Source organism: Crocodylus siamensis, chromosome 6, assembly GCF_052110815.1.
Source record: "Crocodylus siamensis isolate JL-2025a chromosome 6, ASM5211081v1, whole genome shotgun sequence".
NCBI lineage: Eukaryota > Metazoa > Chordata > Crocodylia > Crocodylidae > Crocodylus > Crocodylus siamensis.
In genome coordinates, this window is record NC_143400.1 from 65,080,849 (window position 1) to 65,108,628 (window position 27,780).

Here is a 27,780-nt window from a genome sequence, read left to right on the forward strand (position 1 = left end):
CACTGCATCCAGCAAAGCTCTCCTGGCCCTGTGCACATTGGGACATACAGCTGCCGGGTGGGGCTTGTGTGGGGAAGCTGCCGGTGAGCCTCCTGCTGTGCAGGTCTCCTACTTGGCAGGAAGCTGGCTGGGAACTATCCTGGGTGCGGGGTAGCTGCCAACAAGCGCCATGTGCCCCCCACTCAGCAGGGGGCTCGCTGGCAGCTGCCTTATTTGGGTTCCTAGCCCCCGCCTGCCCCCCAGAGCAGCTCTGTGCAGCACAAAGCTGTTAACTCTAGAGGGCAGGCTGGGTTCCCAGCCCCTAATTTCCTTCTGGAGTTCCCAGCTCTGCATCACACAGAACTGCTCCAGGGGGTGGGTGGGAGCTGCGTTCCCAGCTCTGTGCCATGCAGAACTGCTCTGGGGAGTGAACTCTGCAGTCCTGGTGCTGAGTGGCTCTAGGTGGCACTGGGAGCTGAGCAGCGCTACGACCAGAGACAGAGAACTCCCTATCCCTTGTGTCCCCCAGCTGCCTAGGCTGACCAGGACCAAATTTGCTCCCAGTCAGCATATACACGTGCACTACTGCACAGTAGCTACTGGACAGTTAATCTAGTACAGATACTAACTAACTGCACAGTAGCCTAATTTACTATGCAGTAAATGCCCTGCATGTGTAGACTGTGACATTTTACTGCACAGCAGATTAGTCTAGTGCACGGTAAAGCACCTTGTGTAGACATGTCCTATGTATACTAATGTATTTTGGTATTAAGGTAGCCTTAATATAGAACACTAATTGGAGAATATCTACAAACTGGTAAATCTACTGTTTTAAAGCAATGTTACTTCTTTTCTGTTAAATGTCACTTGACACAATTTAATATAGAAATGCTTTGTGCAATTGTAATTAAAGCCATAAACATGGAAGGGAATGAGAGTAATTTGATCAATCTCTTTTATTGCAGATAGGACAGTGAGAAAACATATAATCAAAGTTTGTCATTTCACTGCAACATGATACACAGCAAAAAGTTCACTTATGCCTTCATATGAGCAGAGGTTAAAAATGGATTTGAATTAAAATCAAAGACTCTAAAAACACCACAAAATACTTAGTGTAAAATTTACTTTAAAATGATTAGGCACAGCCATTTTCCATGGCTATATCATATCAAACTGCTATTTTTTGACACAATAATTAAGACAGTACAGGTGTTTCTTTTTTATCTTCTCTCATCTCCTGCTTGCAAACCCTCAAAGGTGGATAGGACTACTACATAAAATACATTGTTTGTTCTGGACATGGAAATATCTCGTATTTCCCTCAAATATGGACAAAATCTCACAAACTTGACACATGCTGACACTGAATTTCAGCTAGTCAGTGTAACATTTTGCTGTGAACACAGTGACATGTATACCTGTGTAAAGTAATAACTGTTTTCTACCACATAAGTGACATTTTCATAGGGAAAGTTTGACATCTCTGAAAAAAGAATCCTGCTATTTTCTGCCTGCTGGAAATACTGGCCAAAGACTCCAATATATGGACTTTTAAACTATTTCTTCCTTCATTTCATCAGTACAGGCAGTCCTCGACTTACAATGTTTTGAGTTACAACGTTTCACACTTATGACATTTATAAATTGACACCATTTCAACTTTATGATGTCAGTTTTGACTTTACAATGCTTGATCCAATGTGATGCCATGCCAGCGAACAAGTTTGCTGCATTGCTTATCTCCCTGGAGAACATCTGTTCAAACTTCCTGGACATTTTCTTTAAGAAAGAAGACAAGACTCCAGAAAAACCCGCAGCCAAGACTCCTGAGAAGACTCCAGCCAAGAACCCTTCAAAAAGTCCAACCAAGAGCCTTTCAAAAAGTCCAGCAAAGTCACCTCAAAGAAGTCCTTCCAAATCAATATGATTGCTATTTACAATATAAATACATTAATGAAGCTATATTACTCATCTATAATTGATCGAATACAAAATTCTGGGGTAGTTTTGGTGAAAATAGGGTATCGGGCCTTGGTTCAGGAACCAATCCCCCATATATAACATTGTTTTTATGAGAAAATTGGTTGTGAGTTGCAACGTTTCGACTTAAGACGTGGTTTTCAGGAACCAATTGTGTCATAAGTCCGAGGACTGCCTGTACTTTGCATGTATATATAGATTTCAGCTTTTCCTTTCTCCAAACTCAATTTCCTTTTCATTCATATCAATAGGTACGTCAATATATTCTTCAATCAACTTTATTATAAATTCCCTTTATCACTTCTGTAGTTAATTCAAACTGCAGTTAATCTAGTTCTTAAACATTCTGTCTTACTTCATTGATACTTATTTTTGTCACAGAAACAAGATTTAGGACTGGATATAAAATATATTACAGCTCAAAAGGAGATTTTTACACTTACAGGCATGCTATCAGATTATTTTGCAAGATCATATTTTTAAATATTTATTATGCAAATGTAAAATTCCCCCAGTCTTCTAGAGTAGAACTTCTTTACTACCACAGAACATGACCTACATTATAACAGATTTCCCATCTCTTTTACTTACCTCTAGGTTTTGACATTCTTGAGCTGAGTTTGTAGGAAGGCCAATCCATTTGATTTCCTTTTTCTCCTTTGAAATGATGTTCATTGCCATCAGCACATTGAGGGCATCATATACTCTCCGCCTAATATTCTTCTGGTCATAAGCCTGCTAAAAAACCTTGTAGTGTTAATTATGTCAAGACCACAGTGAAAATGAAAGTTAAAATGAAGGCTGGCATTGCCTTTTGTGGGTTTGTCAAAAACATGAGGACATATAAATAAATGCAGTTAAAGTGAATATGGCACTAATACAACTCTTTTAATTTATGGTATTGCTTGGAATAAAAATGTATCTTGTTTGCAACAAAATGGTGGAAATGCCTGGCAAGAGCAACAGCCATTACCAGCAACATTTCCACTTCTACTGAGAACATTTTCATACCATGTATTCTGATAATACTCCCAAGAACAAAAACAACAACTTAAGAGCAACACAGCAATAGGGCACGGAAAAATCAGACACTGACTACAATTCACTGACAAGTTTTCTTCATTAATACAGAGTGCGGTGGTGCTCAACCTCTCTAGCCCTGCAGACCAGATGAGTAGGGCAGGTCTAGTCTGCATGCCAGATCCCACACACAAGGTTGGTCCTCAGGCTTGATCCAGCATGGGGCTGGCATACAGGGTTGGTCTGTGGGTGTGATCCAATATGCTGGCACGACCTAGCATGGCAGGTGACATATGTGGAGGAAGGGGGCTTGCGTGACATGGCATGGGTGTACTTTGTAATCTGGTCTGTGGGGCTCCCTACAGGTCCAGAAATTAGGTAGTGGAGAGCAGTGACAGTATTAATTGCTGTGAGTCTGGAACAATTAATATTGTTACCATTCCCCTGCCACCAAATTTTTGGATCCATGGCAAACCCCACAGAGCAGATGGCATGGCTTCATGGGTCTAAGGTTGACCACTGATCTACTGCCTTTCCAACTTTGAATCTGGCAATACTAGAAAGTCTGGAAACCAGAAAACGTAAAGTTCAGGTGCATGCCAGTGGAACTCTGCCCTCTTCGAGTGATACCTCAATACACTCATGACATACATTTACTTTCTCCCTTTGCAGACACCCCACATCACTCAGGGGCTAGAGCAGATGACAAGTGTAACACAAAAACTAGAGCCTTTTCTTTGCTAAGACAAAGTATGTATTTAGTTGAATTATACCCACATACATTCCACTCTCAAACACTGTCTACTTCACAGAAGTGATCCCATACCAGATGAATGTTATGATCTCTACATGTCCTGTTATAACCCCTTCACTTTTACACACAGGATTCTAAGTTTATATTTTCACTCACCTACTCTTAAATCTCATATCCCAGCTCATTGCTAAATGTTCTCCAAGGCAGGAAGACTCTTGACATTACTGACACAATGTACAGAACACAGCACTGAAGCATACTGAATTCCTCAAGATATATAGCACCTCTTTCTTTTGCTAACATACATAGGGAAGGTCAAGCCGTACAGAGGACTAGGACCACCTCAGATTTCCTTGTATTACAGTTGCAGATCTGACACAACATCCATGTCACTAACCCAGCTCTGCCACATGACACAGTGAAAGCAGCTAGAGGCCACGCAGGCAAATATTAAGGGCTATCAGTTTGTTGGGAGGGACTGGGAGAGTGGTAGAATAAAACTGTGCTGCCAATTAATTTACTGCTGGGAATACTTAAAATTCTTTTGTATTAACAACTTCAGCCAACAAAACCATGACCGTACCATATCCTACAGAAATATAATTTCCATAGAAACTGATTTTTCTCCATCATAGCAAAAAAGGATTACAGTCTAATATAATAACCTCTGCAGTTTTGTATGTACATATACATTAGAAACTGTGCACTTAAGTGTCCTCCATTTCAGGGAGACCAAAGCACTTCATTTTCTCATGTAAGTGAGAAATTCGCCTCAAGTGAGGAGCAGAATTTTTAAAAGCCAACTTTAAGGCAGCCTTTCAACTCAGTACCTTTTTTGTTGCCTTCTACAGAGTATTTAGTGGAGGTAATTCTATATTTAAAATTGAATCTGTGTTATACGTATTGTGCGTTTATTTTTGAGCAGAAAGGATTGGGCCTAAGTCTATAGCTATGACCGGAAGAGAATAAAGAACATGACCAGTCAGATCAAAAACAGAATGAGTAGATTCCAACAGAACCCCAATAATTTTGTAGCAGTCAATAACAAGTAACATAACATATCCACTTACCGCATCTGTAGCTAAGTGGCTGTTAGAATTTGTGAATTCTGATACCAGTTCATCAGCCACTTCATTGTAGGATGTTGTTCCTTTCCGTTGGACTTTTTCACACACTTTCATTGAAAAATGCCTCAGACCCTTTCCATTTTTATCTCCTTTTTTGCTTCTTTTGCTGAGAGAGAAAAATAAGTAATTGAGATGCATGGATTTTTTATTTTATTTGGTGGAGCAGCAAAAGGTTAAGCTTTCATAATAGCTTTGGAGAGGAAGATGGCTGGCTCCAGACAACTGGTGTCACATATTTATGTAAATTACCAGAGCCAATTAGATTAGTTTTATTTTCTTTAGTTGGGAAAAAGAAAATTTAAAATGTTAGTGTTAAAAAAACGGATCCTTTTGGCTCAGAAAAATTCTGTTTAATACTTAGAAATGACATGATGACAATTGCATCCAAAATGAGCATTGAAGTGAAATGGAAGTCTGGGTGTACAGGAAACAAAGAATCAGGGCAATATATAGATTGGCTTATTTTAACTTCTTTGGATCCAATCCCACTGATATCATGGCGAGTAATGCAAAATTTTGAAAAAAGCACCTGTCTGATATGAAAGGCAAAGTGATTTAAGGACAAGGAGCAGCAAACAGGACCAAGGAATTTGAAAAATTTCTGGGATCTCAGAGCGGAGACCCCTAAATGCATAGAGCCACTTCTGTCTCTGTTCAGGGCTAGACAAACTTTTACCATTTTGGTACAGCTGTTGTTGTGTTAACTTGGAATTTTGTCTTTTTCTCATATCTCCTCTCCAAAATGTTGAAAGCTACTAACAAAATATTGGTGTAAACCAGGTGTTAAACATCTGGCCTGTGAGCTGAATCTGGCTCACGGGGCGGCTTTCAAAGGGATCAGGAATTCAGGGGCAGAGCCGGCCATTGAATTCCCTGCTATGCTATGAAGCCCTGCTATGGATGAGCACACATGTTGGTGGCAGGGTGGGAAATGAATGATGGCTATATTAACCCCTACACCCTGCTTGCCTCATCACTTCTACCACTTGCTCCCTACTACATGCTTGTCCTATCATCCCTGCCAGGTCCAGATCCATCCCAGAAGGTTCCTTATGGTCTGAATCCAGCCTGTGAAATGCCCAAAGATCCATTTCCAGCTAGGGGCACAGGTGTCTTTGATAGCCCTGATATAAAACAATATTGATTTCTGGCACATTATACATATTATCCATTTAAAATCTTTACAAAAGCTTCATATTTGCCAGAGGTGACTCAGTGAGAGAGAAATTCATCATCATCAGTTGGTAGATGTCAGACTAAAGCAGTCAGCTGTCAAAATAAATTTGTTTCAGATTCCTCATCCACAATAGTTAACCAAATAATGGAGGTGGGTAATAAAATGATATCAAACTATGGGTCTAGCTACTGTCCAGTTTAGTCAACAGCATTACTGTACTTCAATGCTTATTTGGACTCTACATAATATTCAGAATACACTTTAATATTTTCAAAAAAGTGCAGTTTCAAACACTATCTCTCTATTAGTAAACCGCTGTATTATGAAACACTGAATCACCTCCTGGTAGCAAAATAAGATACAAAAAGTCAAGGAATCACAGTGACTACAATGCTAGGAGTGGAACCTAGAAAAATAGGTTCAATTGCAAACAAGATAAAACAGAACAAAAGTATTATACAAAATAACTTCTATACATATTCCTTCTAAATTAACATCAGTAACATTGAAGTTATTAGCAAAAAGTGCTAATTGGTGAACCTAACTTTGGCCAGCCTTCCTGCATAAAGAAACTGCATGTTTTGAAAGCATGATCTATGTAAAATAAATAAATCAAGTAGAGTTTTCCAAGAAGTACAATGGGTATCTGAAGTTTTTTTGCTCAAACCTAACTGATAGCTGAGCAACACCCTGACCACTTGCACACTCCAAGCCCAGGAGCTTGCCAGTGAGGCTACTCCAGGTTTCTTGTTAGCAGCCATTCTCAGGCCTGCCAGAGACCCAGAGCTGAAGGTGCAGAGGCTCAGAGTGGCCTCAGTGGTATCTTTCTAGGTTTGGAATGTGTCTGCTGTTGTGGGAGGGTAGAATGTGCTGGGGTCCCTTGGTGCCAGGACTCACTGGTACAGTGGTACTGCAAGCCCTTAAGAGACCAAAAATGGAAGCCAGTATTAAAAACCATGACATTTTCTGGGCTGTAATCCTCAGTGATAGGATGTAGCTGTTGGGCCTGACCCCAATCATCTTATTCAAGGAAATGTCCTACTGACAGGACATTACAAATTTCTTAAAAACAAATTTCGTAAAAAACCTTTTCTTACTGAACAAAAGTAATAGCTCTGTGCTCTCCTGATGGTGGCAGAGCAAAGCAGGCGCTCTTCCCCTCCCTTGTGTACCTGTGCACAGCGCATAAGGATTCACAGAAAATTTCTTTCCTTGAGACTAGGGTGTGAAAGCGGGTAGGATTACATACCACAGTGCAAGTAGTGACTCATACAAAAATGGCTAACCATGCAACCAATTTATGCTCTACCAGGAAATCCAAAGCCAGTGTTGGGGTAAAAATAAGTTCACTCTCTAAAAGGCAGAGTAGTGCAAACTCCACTGAATGATCCCTCAAAATACAAGATACTATTCTGCTGCTCAGCAGATAGAAAAGAAGTAGAGTTTGGTTATCCACAGACAAAGCAGGTCACTGAAATAACAAGAGGTCCATTCTGAAACTAAATGTTAGTATGCTAGAGGAGTACAATCTCCCATCCAGACCTCATGAACTGCTACAATATGATTTTTTTTTAAAATTTAACTGCAAAATGTTTTAGCTCTAGTTCGTCTTAGTCACTAAGTAATTTCACAACAGTTTGCCTGAGCAGCAGTATAAATGAGAACAAAAGCATTACTTTGGTGACATTCTTATTCATTCAGTCCTTTCGTGCCTGGAAACAATTTTTACGTTTGGAAATAACTTATGCTTTGTTATTGTGCTTAAAAATATATTAGGGGTGCACCAATAGAGATTCTGGGGGCTGATACCAATAGTCAATTTTTAAAGAGGCACGTTGGCCGATACTGATCCAATTTCTGATACAGGTGCATCCAGCTGGTAAGTGTGTTGTGGTGGAAGGGGAGGGGGGAGGGAAGGGGCATGGGGGAGCAGATCAGTGTCCCCTGTGGTGAGGGTGGGAGTGGGGCTGGAGTAGGCGCTGCCCATCTGGGGCGGGGCAGAGCTGTGGTTCTTCTGGGGGGCACAGGGAGGGGGAGCAGCTCCTGCTGCTGTGTGAACCCCAGAAGGGCATGGGGGGGGCCGTGTGCCCCCGAATCTGTGTGGAAGGGGCAGACTGAAGCTGTGGGCTGGGGCCAGGGGCCACACCAGGCTCTTCCCAGTGGGGGGGTGGGGTGTAGGCCACGCTGCGCTCGAGGCATGTGGCAGTGGCAGGGGGGCATATGGGGGAACTATGGAGAAATATGGGGTGGCTGCAGCGCTCTCCCCGATAGCCTCTCTCCTAGCGCCGCTGCCACCCGCCCCGAGCACAGTGTGGCCCAGACCCCGCCTCACTGGCTGGAGCCTGGCGTGGCCCCCAGCCCCAGTTGCAACCCTCCCCAACCCCCCATGCAGATACAGGGGCACATGCCCCCCCCAACATGCCCTCCTGGGGTGTGCGCAGCAGCAGGAGCCGCTCCCCCTCCCTGTGCCTCCTGGACAAGTCGCAGCTCCATCCTGTGCCCTGCAACACCTGAACAGCGCCTACCCCAGCCCCTGTCCCGCTCCTCCCTCACTATGGGGAGCGGTGATCTGCCCCCCACACGATCCTTTCCTTCCCCCTCCCTTTCTACCACAACAGACATACCAGCTGCACGCAGCTCTCCATGCTGCTGGGTTGTGCTGTTCACTGCCTGTGTGGTGTGCTGCAGCTGCACGCACGCACGGGCGTTTATCAGCCAAATTATTGGCCACTTCAGGCCGATTTCTGATATAGTCAATTTTCTTTATATCGGTGCCAATCTGATATCAGACTGATGTATTGGTGCACCTCTAAAATATACACAATCATTGATGCCTTTAAAAAGGTACTGCTGATCACATGACCATTTTCATCAGTTACCTCCAATAATTCTTTGGGGTTGATGAGTTTAACACTGATAACTGCCAAGACTAGATTAAGAACCAGGGAACTACTAGGACCAGGGTTGTGTTACTGCATATAATGCACAGGGCCAGTCCAAAACCCACAGGCAGCACACAGGGTGAATGATAGGGCTCCAAAGGCCAGATCTGGCCTGCAGGCTAGTTTTCCAGCTCCCCTATTTTAGCCTAAATTATCACCCAAAATAGTAAAACAGAACTATTATGACTGGCAGGACAGCATTACTGTTTAAGCAGGTTGCAAACAAATTTGGAGGTGTATATAGCAAGGGATTTCAGATGTCTGAAATATTTGCCAGGATTGCTAAAAGAACAGAAAACTTCAGTCAGGATCTTTATCATAATATGCTTATTAACTCTGACAAGAAGGGTCATCTACACTGTATCTGGCTTGAAAGCCAGACAGACTTACTGCAGAGCACACAGACAAACTGAAGCTCACCTTCTTTCACTAAATTTTCCAAACTTCTCAATTGAGGTAACTAATTGGCTTATAGATGTAAACTGTAAATACAACTGGAAATATTTTATATTGTAAGGGAGTTCATAGTGAATACATTCTAGAAGGGATTTTCAGTGAAGCATTAATTTTGCCAAACTTAAAAATATAATGCAGATCTCTGAAATATATTTGATAAAAGTCAGCTTTTAAAAGCTCAATTTACCTTTTATAAGGCATTGGCTCAAAATATGTCTGAATCAAATATGATAGAACAAAACAATTACAGTAATACCAAACAGCTGAAGTATTCCAGGACAAGCTATACAGGAATTATCCCTCATTCTTGATTGTAACATTAATATGGAAACTGGAAGCAACAATGCTTTCAATCTAATGCATTAGTTACATTTTGGAACAATCTGTGCCAGTATTCTTCTAGTCAGCATTTCTGGTCGTAAAAAAAATCTGGTGTACCATTTCCAGTGCACCCAGGCTTTATGCCTTCATATTGTTTTTGAAATGTGTGTGTCACGGTATCAGTATTTAGTTAGTTTGATTATGTATTTTAGAGACATCTACCAATTTACCAAAAAAAACAGAAATAAGATCAGATTCTCTCCTTGGTAGTATAGTTACATTTTTCATTCATTTTTGAAGGATATGAAAAAAATTGTGTTTTAAAAAAGGAAAAGGTAACAAAACTACACTGGGTACAAGGTCAGTATGGAGTAGGAGGCTGGGAAAGCCAGTCAGCTGAAATCTTTTTTCTTTCTATTCAATTAGCAAATATAAACAACTTTTTAGAGACTTATTTGGAAACAACGCGAAAATGAATGCTATTTGCTAACTCCGCTAGAAAAACAACCAGACTCATCTTACTACTGAGAACATGTTTGGTTTGTTTTTATGGCTATTGTTCTTCTCTTGTAATAGCATTTTCCATATTTGTCATTAAAAATATTCAAGCTAAGAAAGTACTGAAGGAATGGATTTAGAATGAAGTGCAGGATAAAGTTTCTGAAGAAGAATGGAAACCACTGAACGTGAGACCTAGACATTTCTCCCTGAATAATAAAGCTGAGTGGAACAAAACATCACATTTGAATCAAGAGTAAATCTGGGTATAAGTATACAGAAGGAGCACATTCAGCAATATTCACCTTTCTGAGAAATCTGATTCTATAAATTCCCGAGTCCGTTTTCTGTCCCTAGGAAGAAAGAAAGACAATTTAAGAGAATTTGACATCTGTTTTAGGTAGATCCAGAATATACATTTGAAGATAAGTGTTAGTAACTTGTGTTTGGGCATTTGAAAAAAAATCATTTTTAACATACCGTATTTTTCGGACCATAAGATGCACTTTTTTCCCCCCAAAAGTGGGGGGAAAACGAGGGTGCGTCTTATGGTCCGAAGGTGTGTGTCCCGGGGAGACGGGGCGGAGCTTGCCCGCGGAGGCGGCGGAGCCCGAGCGGGACACCCACCGCTTGTTTATGCTGTGTCCCGGGGAGACGGGGCGGAGCTTGCCCGCGGAGGCGGCAGAGCCCGAGCGGGACATCCGCCGCTTGTTTAGACCGGAAGCCGGCGCCCGTGCCGGTGGCCGGGAGCCGGCAATAAAAATGGCCGGCCGGAACAGACGGGGCAGGAGTCCGAAGGAGGGACTCGCTGCCGCGGAGACTGAGGCTCCAGGAGGGGTGCGTCTTATGGTCCGGTGCGTCTTATGGTCCGAAAAATACGGTAGTTAAATGTACTATGCAAACTATAATGAAGGGGAAAATGATGCTTCTGTAACACTGGACAGAATTTCACTGGAGCTGTTTCACTGGAGAGTGAAATAGTTAAGATTTTGGAGGTAGCATGGGCTAGTGGCTAGACTACCAGCTCAGGAAAACTGGCTTCTGTTCCTAGGTCTGTCATTAATTTGCTTTCAGGGAAGATGCTTAAAGATAAATCTTATTTCACCTTGACATGTCTAGGTGGCATTTACATAGCTACAGAATGGCACTTTCTGCACTTACACAGTTTGGATTCTGTGGTGGAACAAATCATCCTGTGCACGTACCTTTTGAAAGTAAAATAAAGGACAAAGACAGTCTTTCCAAGTTGTAGCCCAAACCCTAATGGCTACGGCACTTGCTTGGACAGCAGAAAACTCAGGTGCCAGGCACACACACAAATACACCCAGAGGAGGTCTAAACTTGCATCTCCTGCTTCCCAACAAAATGCTCCATTTACAGCCCAGAGTATCTTTAGCACTCCTCCTGAAGCTTGGCCACTGCACCTTGTATTTGATATTCATTGTATAAAATGGATAAACAACAGTGCAATGGTTTCTGTCCCAGTGAGGGGAGGGGCCCAAGGCTCCTTTCCCTTCCAGCCACATTTCCTCTGGTTTGTTCTCTTCCTCCTGGCCCCTCTTATTTTCCTTTCCAGGAGGCCAGCTTCAAAAGGAGAGCCGGCAAGTGCTCTGGAAAAAATGGTTAAACAGTAATGGGAGAGTTTCTGTCCCATTCAGAGGCAAAGCCCAGGGCTGCAGTTTGGTCTCCTCATGGCTTCACATATCTTCTCCTGGCTGCCAACAGGCCAGCTTCAAAATAAAGGCTGGAGAGCACTCTGGGTAAAGCCTCACTCATAGCCACTTTCTGGGAAGCTGGAGACAGTTCAAACCCCATCTGTGTATGTGGAGCCTAGAACTCAGGTCTCCTGCTCCCTGGCAAGGGCCCTACCCACTGTAGAAATGTTTTTTGAAAATATTTTAAAAATTTTCAACAGTGCTGCACTAAATCTGTCTAGATTACAGATACAGGATACTAGAATCAGGGAATAAAGAGGTCCTGAAATATTTTAAAGATCAAAACTGTAACACAAGGCCCACAGAATTAATCACCCTTCTGTTCACTGTTTACTGACTGCAATACTGTAATTCAGCAATACAAAAATGAAGACATTGACAACACGTAGGTTTCCATTAGAATTATGGCTTATTTTTCAAACTATGTCTGGGAACATGTTTGACACAACTTTGCACTGTAGCAAATGCCACTATACCCTACAATGAGGATGTTGTACATTTGGCAGGAGTTCAAGGAAACTGTAAAGACTTGTTTTAATTGCGCAAATAGCATGAATGTATTTCATTATTGTATGAAAACAGGCGTTGCTATAAACTTACACACAAAAAAGGTAATGAAATGAATCATATATGAAATCACTGGTACATGTAGCTTCCTGCTTGCACAAAACAGACATCAAAACTGCCAAGTATGCTGAAGAGCATCCCCACAGCCGAACTGGGCAGGACCAAGGACATAAGTCATCATATGTACACAAGGGTAAACAGAAGAAAGTCAGAGCAGCTAAGCCTCGCTCGTCTACACCTATTTTAAAACAAAATAAAACCTTACCCTGGAACCCAGCTAGTAGCTTCCGTTATGTGCGTCTGAGTGACCATTGCTGCTGCTGGGGTATATGGACTCCCAATCAGAACATTCCCTGAATTGGTCAGTCTTTGTGGTGTGCTTATGATCTACGAAAATTAGAAAAAAAACAACAAATTATACTTTGTAGAAAAATTAAAGGCCACTGGTCATAAATCAATACTGACCATGGCTTTAATCAAAAGAAAAGCACTTTTGGCACTGTGTAAACTTCAGTCAAATATATTTAACATCAAAGAGACATCATTAAAATGTTTTTCCTCTTAAAACACCACTTTGGCAAGTTATAGCTCAAGCAAAAATCAGGACCCAACATCACTGGCCTTCAGAAATTTCCCCCTACCCAGTTACATCACTGGGAGATTTCACCAATAAAGACTTTATCCTCATTAAACCCCAGTTCTACAAAAACTTACAATGCATACTGCCACAAGTAAAGGCAGGCTGTTGCGGCATCTATGAATTAAGAACATTCTGCAGAATTAAAGACGGATGCATGAATCATATACATCCACTGATTTAATCATTAAAATAAAACATTCTGTTTAAAACATTAAGTAGAGACATACTGCTGATTGTGGGTATGGACAAATGTACACGTGCAACTGCTTTAAAAATGAGGGCATGTGCCTGCTGTTATATTTTAATTCAGTGGTTTTCAACCTCATTAGACTCAAGGCACCACTTGAAAAATGCCAGCTTTCACTCATTTTTTGGCTCTGGAAAAATACCAACATTTTTCTGTTGCAAAGAACTCAGAAAGACCACAACAGGTGACACTGGGTTTGACAGTATGGATTCGTTTTTGAAATCTCTGGGTATATCTTGCGAATCATGTGTAGGTATTTGCATGCCTAACAGTGCTAATAATGTGCAACATCCTTAAAGAACCTCATAGCACCCTAAGATGCCACAGCACTCTGAGAATCACTGCTGAAACTGTTGCATGTACACAGCCTGTAGGCATACAAGTACATTAAATGGCACTATCTTTGACCCTGGATGAAGCAGGGTTAAAGTTATAGCGGTTGTGCTATGCTTGTATCCTATAGGCTCAGGCACAATAACAAGGTAACACCTGCTATGTATGCTTCTCCTTCCCCTTTTTAAGCTGCTGCAAATGTATGTCTGCCCACAGACAAGAAAAGGACAGATTCATCACTGGTTCAGCTATACCTACTGCTAAAGCATACTGTCAGGACAGCCTATTTTGGTAATGTAGAAAGGCTATTCAGATGCACAGTAGTTGTTCAAACATGGTGTGGCTGTTTCACAATGCTTGTTTACACAGTAGATTTTAAGCAAATATTAAAGAAACATTACTAAAATTTAATGTTTTAAGTAGAACACTATTTGGTTCTCATAAACCAGGTGTAAAATACAGCTCTTAAAGTCAATTGCCATGAAAAGTGGAGATAGGACTTCAGCTTAAGATAGTATTTAGGTAGTTTCCATGCACCTTTAAAACAAAATGGCATTATAAAGATTAATAAAAAAATAACTTATTTTTTAAAATAAATTTCACTGTAATCTCTTTGCATATCCCTTGAGGATTTAATCTCAAAATACAGAATAAAAGTTAATTTCCCTGGTCATTGTTCCTACTGTCTGAATTCGTGGCAGCAGCGGTGATCCTGCATGATCGAGGATGATCACTCTCCCAGGGGTCAAATAAAGGGTTGTAAAATAGGTCTGTTGATGGCTAAGAAGGCTGATCCTAGAGCCGCACTCTGGCAAATGCTACAGGTGGTGTTAAAGGGATGGTCAGACCATGGATTTCTCAGTCTTGTTTCCTTTCCTTCCCTTCCATTTCTATCATTTTTCTGCCTCCAGACAGAGATGCTTTTCCTCAATGTTGGACATACTTTCTCTCACGAGGCATTGCCATGTAGCCCTGTTTCTCCCAATTTGTGCTTTCAATGCCACACTTCTTAAGGTTAGCCTTGAAGGTGTCCTTGAAGTGTTTCCTTTGCTCCATGTGTCCTTTGTCCGTGGCTGAGTTGGGAATACAGCAGTTGTTTTGGTCAAATCAATAAAGGCCATATACAGTTCCTGGTGTTGTTCTCAGCATTCTTCCTGGATACTACTGGGTAACAAACTACTTAATCCTTATCACTATTACAACCTACTTTTCATACGTAGATTGGAGAATGCTTTACTTTGGTATGCAAGAAGCAGTTTTCCTGCTTTACAAATGGGGACACCGAGGCATGGAAAGTAAGCAGTTTGTCCATCGTCACATAGCAAACTAGCAGCAGTTAAAAATGGAACTGAAGTTTCCTGACTCTCACTCTTGTCTTAGCTACCTGACAGAAATGACAGCAATCCCTAGATCCATTATTCAGTTTTCCTAGGCCCTGAAATAAGCATCTCTCAGAAAGAGACCTTATCAGATACCCTGGATACTGCTACTAATCTTAGAATTAAACTTTTTAATGCAAATAACTCTGCTATAATGCCCAGTAACTGTATTACACAAAGAACTTTCCAGTGTTACCATCTGTTCAACTGAACTGGTGATAACACCAGAGAAATGTTTCTTTAAATTATTTAATGTCCATAATGCTTTACAGAAGCGGTACTCAAATTCAGTCCCTTGGTCTGGATGCGGGGACGAATCGTGCAGGCAGGGGTGGTCCCTGGGCTTATTCTAGCATGGGGTTAGTGCATGACGCCAGTTCATGGATGAGATCCAGGGCGCCAGGCCCAACCCCACATACCATATCTGGCTACAATGACCCCATGTGCCAGACCCAGACACAGTCCAGTTTAGCCCACAGGGCTGGGTCATTTGCCCTACAGGACTTCTCATGGGTCTGGACATTTAGCGATGGGGGAGCAGCGACACTGTTAATTACTGTGGCTCTACATAAGATGAGGAGACAGCTTCTGCCAGGACTTCCAGAGCCACAGCCATTAACACTACCACTGCTCTCCTGCTGCCAAATTTCCAGACCTATAGGGAGTCCCATGGGCTAGATGACATGACTCTGCACACCAGATCTGGCCCATGAGCCAGAGGTTAAGCATCACTGCTTTCCAGTCTTTATTTCGTTGATATAGGCCACACTCAAGCACTAAAAAGTCTCTTTGCTTCCTTATCAGGAAAGGAAAACATGGACATGTATTAAGAACTGTAGGGACTCTTTTGCAATGTAGTTTCCACGTTTAGTTCAAGGAGGTCTCACATTAATCAGCACCCACCTCTTTCTCCTCTTTCCTGCATTTCACTTTACCACCTTTCTTGGATTCAACTTCACTGTTTCAGGTTTCCTCAGCGATTATTGTTCTTTCCAGAATCCATTAAAAAAAAGACACTGTTTCCTTTTCACAAAAGATATTTCACAAAGGCAGAAATACAGTAAAACAAGATAATTTTCTGATAGCATTTTAAAAATCAATCAGATTTATTTAGGTTTCATATTTGTTAATTTGCTTTTAGAAAACAGGAAATTCAAAATCACATGACCAAGAAAGTCACTCAGACTCCGTCATGGAGGAAATTCTCCCTCTGCAGCTTTTCTTTATAGCTGCTAAGGCTAAATAAACTTCTTCATTGAGCCAAGATGTCTAGAGTGACGGTGCACTCTTTCTGTTATTCTCCTGCTCTAAACCTTAAAAACCTTATATCTTGTGGACCTTGCTTCTGAGAGAAAGTGTATTTTGCCCTTTCCAGTGATGAGCATTACTTATGGGTCCACTGGATTGTGCCCTTAGATAGCGGAGCAATGTCCCATATAATCAAAAAAACCAATGTTTGCAGTATCCTAGCATAGGACTAGAATGCAAAGCTGCCACACAAGCAAATGTTATTACCACTAAACTGCTAGTCATTATTATTATACAAAAAACATTTAAGTTCAAAATATTTTTTATTTGTCTAACACTTATTCAGACATGTTCATCTCTTTGCCTCATTTATAATTAAGCATAAATTTCCATCGTGATTTTTTTTATGTCCTCCAGATAGGGCCATCCGGGGGGGGGGGGCACAAATCAGGGCAACCACCCCAGGCTCCATGGACAGTGCTGCATAGGCCCCGCCACCACTGCCTTCTGCAGGCAGTTGCCACCCGCTGCCCCCGTGGCCTTTGCAGGCAGTTGCCACCCCCATCCCTGGGCCCCACACCCCTAGAGACAGCTCTGTCTCCAGAGTATTTGTCACATAGAACAGTGACCTGGTTCAACCTCATGAAATAAAATGAGACCTGGTGAAAATTTTTTGAATAGTAGAGCTGAGAGGATTGTGAATAAATTGGACCATTCATTTATCACAGAACAAATGACTTATCAATTTACAAGCTGCCTACCCTGCAGCCCATTTATTATACCAATTATTTTCAGATGTGCATTCAAACCAAGAGACTCACTCCTTCACTTCTTGCTTCTAATTTCAGTTCTAATAAACAAAATACCAGAAACTGCACAGGAAAACAATTCACTGCAATATCAAGGTGCTGGCTCAGACAAAACAATGAGATTGCAGGCAGGTAGCACACACCAGGATGTCATACTCTTCCTTCATTTAAAACTATTACAGATACAAAACCATGTATGATTTTACTCCTGCAATTCCATTTTATTCCCGTAAACTCTCTGGTAACTTTGTTGTGGAATACTTTTCTCAAAAGGCTTATTTTATTGCTCCCAACAAACATAATTAAAATGGTGCCAATATAGCAAATATTTTTTTCCATCCAGTTTGAGTTTCCTTTTTAAAAGATGTCAATAGCAATTCAGTGTCTAATGCTAGTAGCAGCTCACCTGAGCAGGAGAGACTCATTTGGAAATGGGAGAAACAATGCAATTGAAGATACTAAGGTATTTTGATATTACCTGAGTTATATTCATTACAAAACTGGCCTGTTTTCAGGGTTATCTGAATTTAAAAAGTGAGTTGTTTAAAAGCAGTGTTGGGGAAAACAGATTCGCAAGATAGTTATATCAGTAGAGTACAGATGGATGCCAGGGGAATACAGACCCATTGCAAACTTACTTCAATAGTGGCTTAAGAACCAGAAAACTTGAGCAGTAGAAATTAACCATTACCACTCTTTGGTAACTGATTTTTACACAGTTTATCAGTTTTAGACCTGGCTTAACAACATAGTAGAAAGAACTGAGTAATTATACATTAAGGATTTTCATTAAAATATGAATCTAATAATTTGTCCAGTTGTAAAATCAGTATTAAGATTTTAATAACCTTTTCCTATACCAATCTCTAGCAGCATGATGTGTCTTTTAGGATATTGTGCCTGACCAGCACATAGCAGAGATTTTACTGTAATTGGCATGTATGAGTTATCTGGCATTTAACTAGCCAGAATAGTCTGTTAACTGGAATTTCTGGCCAGCCAGCTGGCCGCAGAACAAAGCTCGCGCACAGTGGCTGCCACCCCCAATCCCACCACCCTTGCTCTGCCGGCCAGATGCAGGGGGTGGGGAACTTGAATGCTGCTGCCGTTCCACATGGGCTGCCCTGTGCTGCCTCTGCTTCACTTTGCACTGCACCCTGCAGCTGCCACTGCTCTGCATGCGGCCGCTGCCGCCATCCCCACCCAGCCCAACTCCATGTCTAACCAGAAACCCCTGTGCTTCAGGTAACAGGCATTTTTAGATTACCAGCACCCCCCGTTCCCCACTCGTGCCAGATAATGAGTATTTTACTGTAAAATGTTAACACTTTATTTTCAAATGCTTTGTAGTTAATTGTCAGAGATGTTTTCTTCTCCTTGCATGTGTCTACATGTGCACACTAACGCGTATTAGCCTATTTTAATGCACATTAAAGCATCACAAAAAACCGTGCTATTTAGCTAATGCTCATTAAAGTAGTATAATGCACATTACAGCCCATGTGTAGACACATTATGTAGTACCTCCTAAAGCTCATAATGAACTTGTAGATGCAACCCCTGTGCGCTTTAAAACTGCATTGTGTTAAATGAGTGGAATTTTCCTTTAAATCACAATTCTAATATATCATTAAGAGACTAACCGGGTCATAACAGCATTATTATGACAACCAGTATATTATAATCAGACTGTTAAAATCATTGTGTATTTATGTAGTACAAAAGCATGGACCTTGTTATCTTCACTTTTTGTACTCTGGTGCCATCTAGAGTTAAAAGACAACAGTGCACACAACATCCTTTCAGAGCTCCCAGCCACAATTTACAATACAATAGGTGTTCTAACAGATTAATGCAGGACTACCCAACTAGTAGACCATGAGGGGCTAGTTAACCTAGGGGCGGGCAATTATTTTGGGTGGAGGGCCGCTTACTGAGCTTTGGCAAGCCATCAGGGCCCGCATGACAGGCAGCTGGGGCAGATAAATACTAATTTTCTAAATTTTTAGGGGCCCTGTGGGCTGGATAGAATGGCCTGGCGGGCTGCACTCGCCCCACGGGCTGCATTTTCCCCACCCCTGGGCTAACCTGTTGCCTCCAGGATTGCAGCCACCGCTGTCCCAATGTCCTGGCTACAACAGCAGCCAAGACTGTTGGAGCTCTCTCCCTCCCTTGGTTTTGCTACCAGACCCAATCCCAGAGGGGGCAGTCTGTAGTGCCAGGGAAGCTGACAGACCAGAGCACCTGTGCAGCATGACACCATGGGGAAACTTGTAGGAAACTGCAGCTGAGATACTATATCATGCAAAGGTGGAGTCAGGGAGTACCCACCCACCCATAAGCAGTGCAGCAGGTTGGGAATGTCTGTCCACCCACACACTCAGCACCTACCCACATTTCACCCTGATGTGGGAACACCCACCCACACACTCAGGGCAGCAGGGTGGGGAAATACCTACCCAGATGTGTAGGGTGAAGCCTCAGGGGGGGCTATGGCTCCACTAGTGCAGCTCCTATAGAGTGAAGCCCTCACTGGTGCAGCCTGTGGCCATTTAGAAGTTGGAGAGCCCTGGATCAGCACTGCCGATGGTATGGATCTTTTCTAGTACCTTTCAGTTTTATAAATCAATCACTTGAAAAATTAGGAAGCACAAAACATAGTGAATAAGCTATTTTAGCACCTACATTTATTTACTTTATGTAAAATCTGAAGTTTTCCTTTAAAGAAAAATTCACTCAAATCTGCAGTTTCTCAGGGTGCAAACTAACAATCCTTCTTCCCTGTTACTGCATCTTGCAAAAATGTAGCAGGCAAAATATTGTGGGCATGTTACATGGGGAAGTTTACCAGAATAGATATATGTTTACTTGTATAAATTAGTAACATAAGATAAACCAGGAAAAAAACACCCTTCTTTTCCTTTCTATCTACAGGATAAATTATACAACAGTAGAGTCATATAGGTTTGGTTATGCCAGGAAATTCTCCCATGTACATGAACCCTTTCATCTAACAGGTCTTGCCTCACTCCCAGTCTCTCCAACTCTACCTCAATAGGTGTCTTCATTTCAAAACCTACCAATAGCAGAGGGCCATTTACAGGCCAATATTATTAAGCATTAACTGGAAACACGCTTACACAGGAGGGGCCTATTTGCACTTTGTCCTCAACTTTACTAGAAAATAAGAGGTTCATTTTTGCCATGTTGTAACTATCACTAGGTGACAAAGGAAGACACCTAATAGCTTTTACCCACAAGCAGTTCAAGGTAAATCACTAATACGTGACAAACTTAAACAATGACATACTGTCTTGTCTTCACTAAGATTTTTAACATGTTGAAAGATATTTTTATTTTCCTAGTGGAGACAGACTGATTCTTTAAATTCTTTCAGCTGAACTGCAACACACAATGATAAAATAGTTTCTATATTGTTTTAGCTGAGGGGCAGGCAATTATTTGGGTCAGCGGGCCACATACACAGTTCTGGGGAACTGCTGCGGGCCAGTTAACACTGCCCCACCTTTACAACAGCCTGGAGCCCTCACACCCTGAGGCTCCTCATGTCCTGAGGCCACCAGTGCCCAAGAGCAGCTGAGCACACAGCCCCAGCCTGCCCTACACCCACTCCAGACTTACCCGGGACAGACCAGACCAGTTCCAGACAGCTGAGAACTGTGCACAGCCCCAACCCCAGGCCATCCCATGCCTGCTCTGGACCGCTCCAGCCACAATGGGCAGTGATGGTGGCAGCTGGGCAGAAGCTGCTCCTGCGTGGGGGGAAAAGGTGGCTGCCTCCCCCTTGCTGCTGCCAGTCCCTTCTTACTGCATCCACCTGGAACCCACACCCAGGCTGCCCTACGGCTCCTCTCCACTGCTACTGCTGCCCTACTGCGTGGGCCAGAGTTAGTGGTGACGACAGCAGAGAGGAGCCGCAGGGCAGCTCGGGCACAGACTCTGAGCAGCTGCATCAAGAAGAGTCCGGCAGTGGGAGGGGGAAATGGCTGCTTTTCCCCTGCAACCAGCAGCAGCTTCTGCCCAGATGCTGCCATCGCCACCTCTGCTCATCATGGGTGGGCAGTCTGGAGCAGGTGCAGGGCAGGACAGGACCAGGACTGTGCATGTGGGTCCCAGATAGTCTAGAGCGGGTCCAGAGCAGGTGTGGGGTGGGCCAGGTGCAGGCCAGGGCTGTGTGTGCAGGTCCCTGTCAGTACCATGGAGCTGAGGCCAGCAGCAGCAGCAATGGTGGTAGCAGCCAAAAGAAGCCACTGCTGCCTGGCCTGCTTAGAAATGCAGTCCAGCTGTGGAGCCACCCAGCCCTGTTGCACCCCTGGGGGAAGCAGGAAATGCCATGGGCTGGATGGCACCTGGGCCAGGCTGGACTGAAGAATATGTCGCAGGCCAAAGTCCTTTCACCCATGGGCCACATTTTGCCAGCTGCTGCTTTAGATGAATGGCTTGCGGACAGTCCATAGGCCAGACCAGGCACTGTGCCAGGACTGAACTCTGGGCCACCTCCACCCAGCTGTAGCCTGACCCCAGCTGGGTCGGAGTAGCATGGGTCCCCAGGTCTAGATGGAGGTTATGTGGGACCCCAGACCTTATACCAGCCAGGCAGAGGCAACACAGGGCTCTGTATTGCCCCTGCCTAGCTGGGATTGGGCTCTGGGGCCCCATGTCACCCCTGCCCAGCACCAACATGCCATGATCAGGCCTTGCATCACCCTGCACACCCAATCTAGCACATGGGGCCACAGCCCAGGAAGCTCCTCATAGGATTTGTGGGGGGGGCTACCAGGGGCCCCCCACAATGACAGCACCAGGGGCTAAATCTGGCCTGTGGGCTGGGGAGCGAGCACTTCTGCTTCAAATTGTCAAAGCCAGTACAAAGTAATTCTTACCAAGTGTATGGCTTCACCATAAGGGGCAGCGGTAACACATATTACCCTCCCTTGTAACTAATAGTGAAGATGAAGCCTTATGGCATTTAACAAGAGTATGCACCCAGGTCCCATGGAAAATTTGTACTCTGGCTGCTAAAATGTGCTACAGCTTATGATGCCACATTTTCACTGATGTTCTTGCTTGGGCTAGCACAGATAAGCTAACTGATGCCACAATCGCACATTTGTTTTGCCGAGTAGACATAACCCCAGCTACCTCTTATGAGCGTTCAATGCATTCTCCCTCTCTCTAACAGATGGGCTGCTGAGACCAAGAGGATTTTTCAGTTTTTCAAAGCCATAAATAACTAAGGAAACTTTTGGTTACTAAACTTAAATCTCTCTTTCCCCAGGACTTCAATAGCCAATTGTTCTCTCTCTATCTCTGAGACCCTCAGGGTCAGCAAGACGTAGTGCCTGGCCTCTCACTTCCTTGCCAATGCTCTAATTCAGGACGGGGCAATATATGGCCCGCCAGGCCATTCCATCTGGACTATCAGGGCTCTTCCAAAAGACAATTATTACCAGCCTGCAGCTGCCCCTCTAAAAGCTGCTGGGAGGGGCAGGCTGCAGGAGGGATGGACTTCAGGGGCTTTGGTTGCTAAACAACCAACCCCCACCCCAGCCTGGACTGATCCGCCCTACCCCTAGCTCCAAGGTAGCACGCACTGGAGACAGGAAGTTTCTGCCTAGCAGAGGCTTCCGCCTGGCAACTCTGTGGCTGTTCCCCAGTCCTCCTCCCATGCAAGGGTGGAACTTAAGATAAGAAGGGCCCCAGGAACTCTTGTTGGGAGAAAGTTGGGGGAGCCACGGGTGATTGCACCACTTCATACCACATGTGCAGCTCCAGGAACTCTGGCTGGCCTGGCACCATTGTGTGTAGCTCCCAGGACTCTAGCCAGGAGCTGCAGGGAGCTGTGCACCATTGGCTGGGCCAGGCCAGCTCTGTGCCTCCACCTGCAGCTCCCAGCTGGAGTGCCAGGAGATCCACATGGAGGCATGGAGCTGGCCTGATGGAGTGTGACTCTCTGCAGCTCCCGGCACTCCAGCCAGATGCTGCAGAGCAGCATGCCATCGGGCCAGGCCAGCTCTGTACCACCATGTGCAGATCCCAGAATGCAAGCTGGGAGCCACGCACCATCAGGCTAGTGAACAGGCTCTGTGCCACCACATGTAGCTCGCAGCACTCCAGCCAGGAGTTGCAGGAGCCACACACCATTCAGCCAGGCCAGGCTGGCTCTGTGTCTTCACACATGGCTCTCCACTGGAGTGCCAGGAGTCTCACGTGGAGGCACAGAGCCAGCCCAGCCTGATGGTGTGTGGCTCCCTGCAGTTCCCAGTGCTTCTGCCAGAAGCTATGGAGAGCCATGCGTAATTGGGCTGGGTCAGCTTTGTGCCACCATGTGGGGCTCCTGGCACTCTGGCTGAGAGCTGCAGGATCTATGCGCCATCAGCCTGGGCTGACTCCACATCTCCACATGCAGCTCCCGGGACTCAGGTGGGAACCGTGGGAAGACAGGCGGCAGGGTTGAGCAGCCCCAGCCCACTCTCTGCCCCATGAGGGGCTCCTGGGACTTGGGAGGGAGCTGTAGGTGATGGAGTTGGGCCAATACAGACCCGCTTTCTGCCACACTTGGGACTTGGGCCAGGAGCTGTGGGCAATGCAGACTGGGCCAGGCCCTGGTAGGTACATGGACAGCAGCTGGTGTCTCCGCAGAAGGCCTGTTGCTCCTCCCCAGTTACTGGCCCACATGTGCCTGCTCTTCGTGCGCCAGTTCTACCCCTGATGGCACAATGCCCGTGACTTCCAGACTGCCCGCTAGACTGGCATGATCACAGACCCCACCTGGCTACCTGGCCAAGTTCCTGAACATCTGGGCAGCTGTTACAGCAAGGACACTTATGTGACTGGTTGAGGGTCATGGGGGAGGATGTTAGAAGGGTCACAACCTATAGCTACCCGATAGGTCATGCCTATGCCTCACTGCCTAGGCAGCAGAACTTCTAGGTCCCCAAGGGCAGGCCGTGCACTATTGAGGGTGGGGTCTATGGAAGGATAGTGTTTCCCAGTCAAGGGGTGGACCTTCTAATGTCAGGGATCACATGATGGGGGCAGGAGATTCTGGGACCAACATGGTGAAAAGCGGGGCAAGGTTTGGTGTTGGATGGATGGGCCTTCTTATGCCATAGACCATGTAACAGGGTGGGACTTCCGGTTCCAAAACCACAACCCTCCTCCAAAAAGGAGTACTTCTGGGGTGGGAGTGAGACTTCTGGTGGCTAAGGTCAAGGCGTTAACAGAGGAGGATTGGGACTTCCAATCTCAAGACGGCATCCAGGGGATGGGGCACCTGTTAAGGGGGCTTAGCAGTTTGACAAGGGGTGTAACCCTTGCTGCCCTTGACAGCTCAACAAAACTCATTAAGTGGCCCTCCATCCAAAATAATTGCCCACCCCTGCTCCAATTGTTAGGTTATTATATAAAAGGTGGTTGGCAACTACCAACTCTTATTGTGTTCTGAAGAATAGAGTGAGCCAGTCTATATCCAAGGAATAACGCAGGAATCTAAAACAAGTTAGGGGTTTTGAACTTTGAATCCCAATCTGTTACAAGTGCCTAAATCAAGTAGAGTTGGGATTTCAGATATATCCATCTCTCCAGCATTTCCCATTGGCTACACTAGGCACTGTACACTCAGCACACTTCTTATGGTGAATTCTATTCATAGGCACACCAGTGCTCCTATCCATTGTACAGGAAACTTAAGCTGCTGACAGACATTAACAAAAAACCCCAAAATGTGCTTTACTGGAATGAAGCAGCACGTTAGTTCGACCCAGTTCTGTAGCACCTGTAGAGATCAGACGCTTCAGTGGGGCTTTTTGGCACTTTTATCTAAAGCTGGTTTAATTAGCTATTAGATAAAAACGACAAAAAACCCCACAAAAGCACCTGGATCTATACAGACATTGGGCAAGCAAGGTCCAAGTAACGCAATGCCTCTTCTGGGTATGCACTGGGCTTGGCACAGGAGCATGCCAAGTTTAAATTAAAGCACCACTTTTTTTTTTAATGTCTAAGCAGCTTTAGTAGCCTATTTCAGGTTTATGAATTCCACTCTTAAGCTGGGAGTCCAGAGTCACACAACTAAGCTCCTTTGTATGGACCTAAGAAACTTAAGGCTAAATTGAAATTGGTAAACTTGGAATCCAAATGGGACTAAGATACCTAAATCTCACCTATGTCACAAAAAGAGCAATTCAGAATATCCCTACTCCACCAGCCCAAAAATTGGTACCTATATTTTGGACTGCAAAAATCCCTATGTGTCTATACTTTGGCTTCTGCACAGGTAGAGAAGTACCCTGACCTTTGCACCTAATTCTGTCTGAGTTCCATTTGTTCAAGAATTTAGGCACTAAATTCTCTCTTGGTCCCCAGAGAGATGTGGTCAGTAAGATATACTGTCAGCATGGCAAATGCACACCAGCAGCCCTGAGTTCAATACAGAACACAGGAGCCACACACACTTTTACACAAAAAGGCAAAGACTTCATTATTCTGGTGTCTACCTTTTCCCAAATACCCTAGAGCAGGAATAGGCAACCTTGTCTGGTTCTGGGCTGGTTAGAGGAGGGCAGCTGGCTGTTAGCCAGTAGCTGTTCCAGTGGCTGCGGGGGAGAGCACCCACAACCAAAGCCCCCCACCACCCAAAGGTTCCATGGACTGTAGGTTGCTGACCCCTACCCTAGAGCAAGAGTGTCATAAGCTAGATCTGGTCTGCGGAGCTTAATCATTTGTTCTTTGGTGCTGCCCATGAGTCCTGGACTAGACCCAAATACCAAATGCAGATCTGGGAGGTGTACTGCATGCAATGTGTGAGGCTCGTTAAAGGCATGGTTGCATGTGGCACCCATGCCAGATTGGCCCTTGTGCTGGAGCTGGCACATAGGGCTAGTTTGCACTATGATCTGCCAAGTGGCCCAGCATACACCATTCATCTGGTCTGTGGACCAGCCCAGCTTAAAGGGCCTAAGTCAGGAGGTTGGTATCCCTACTCTAGAGACTACACTAATTCAGGAAATAGAAAACATGGGTTCTAGGCCCACCTCAGCCTGAGGGGATTCAAACCCACATTTCATGCTTCTCAACAAAGTGCCCTAGCTACCATGTTACAGGAAAATCTGGATAGAGGCATACTCGACTTCTGCTGAAAGTGGGCCAAAAATGCAAGATCCAAGATGTGAGGAAGAGAGAAAGCAAGAAGGAACCTCACTTAGGAGCCTAGGAAGGGGTACCTATATTGCAGTCACTGCTCCTTGGACTGCTCATGTGTTTTACATGAGACAACCATTGGTTTCAAACCAGCCAGAACCATGGGAACTCCCACCTCTCCCCACTGACTGTATTTGGATCCAAAGTGCCCATTTCTTTGATTCACCATCCTGGGCTTAATCTTTACACATTGTGACAGCTAAATTAGATGCACTTTACGGACCAATCTGGAGTTTACTTAGATGCTATATAAGTGTTATTTCACTATGGTAATACTTACATAATACTCAACATATTCTGTGCTGGCTGAAGTATAAGTTGTTCCATAATGAGGTAAAGTGCATTAAAATGTTGATATGATGCTTTTTCTTAGCTGCAAAATGTCTACTCTTTTCTTAGTAAGCATTCCATTAAAATTAAGGTCCAAATATATTTTGCTTTTAAGAACATCCTGTTTAAAGAAACAGTTTAACTGTGTAAGATTTTTTAAAGATACATATTTTTAAGTGTAAACCGTTGCTTTCTTTTTGGCTAATTTTAGTTAGTTTAGTGCTGTGCTTGACAGAGCATGTTACTGAAGACAGCAGAAGATCCATTCCCTTGAGGGAATAGATGTTTAATTTCAGAGTGAAGAAATTCCTCCCTGATCACCCTTCCCCTATACAAAATATGGAAAGGGTTTTAATTTTCACAAAAGGAAGGGGGAAAGCCTCAAACAATTAGCTACTATCTTTTCAAATTTTGCTTAAAATCATTCTTGTAGAATCAGAGGAGATTCAACAAGATGGACTACAACCTCTTCAAACAAGTTTGCCTAATTTTGAATTAAGTGATAAAAGCTAGTAGAATTTAAGTGGGACAGGAAACATTATGTAATGTCATAAAAAAATTCAGTTACATATTTGCAGACTGGCCACTTAGGGTAGGGCAAGAAGCCTGACTAAAAAGTCAGGCATAAGGAAAAACACAACCAAGTTCTATAACCAAGACATGAATCTGCTAAATAGCAACAACACATTAGCAGAGAGCATGATGTGGTTAGGATGAATCCAAAATTATGTTTTTCTGGCTCCTGATTCTCCAAGCAGGTGATAGGACAGCCAAAAAGAAAGAGTTTTAATGAAGCTGAGAGAATAGTTGGAGACTTGTCAAAACAGCAGTGAAAGCATCTGTTTGACACGGTTTTTTTCAGGACAACTGCGCTGTGGTTTTGAGAGGTTCTGTGAGCAGTTGGGTGTATTTTAGTTTAAGAATAACAAGAAGCATAGCTATGGTGCAACTTTTGCATGGTATAAACAAATAAATCATACTGTACCTAATTCTGTGACTCTTGTTTCTCTGTAACAATAGTAACTACCT

At 43.8% G+C, this 27,780-nt stretch overlaps 1 protein-coding gene across 5 annotated transcripts in view; it reads right to left on the reverse strand.

Moving 5' to 3' along the window:
- The window catches only part of TFDP2 (transcription factor Dp-2), a 151,327-nt gene that overhangs the window by 29,226 nt on the left and 94,321 nt on the right, over positions 1-27,780 (reverse strand). For 3 of the 5 annotated variants that reach the window (XM_090051160.1, XM_090051163.1, XM_090051162.1), the window contains 4 exons: positions 12,809-12,930; positions 10,566-10,613; positions 4,810-4,972; positions 2,557-2,703 (listed from right to left, as the gene is read on the reverse strand). In XM_090051160.1, the coding sequence (XP_089907286.1) occupies positions 2,557-2,703; positions 4,810-4,972; positions 10,566-10,613; positions 12,809-12,930 (480 nt within the window). Of the gene's footprint in view, positions 1-2,556; positions 2,704-4,809; positions 4,973-10,565; positions 10,614-12,808; positions 12,931-16,045; positions 16,166-27,780 lie in introns of all 5 variants that reach the window. The other 2 variants (XM_090051164.1, XM_090051161.1) reach the window with 2 other exon arrangements.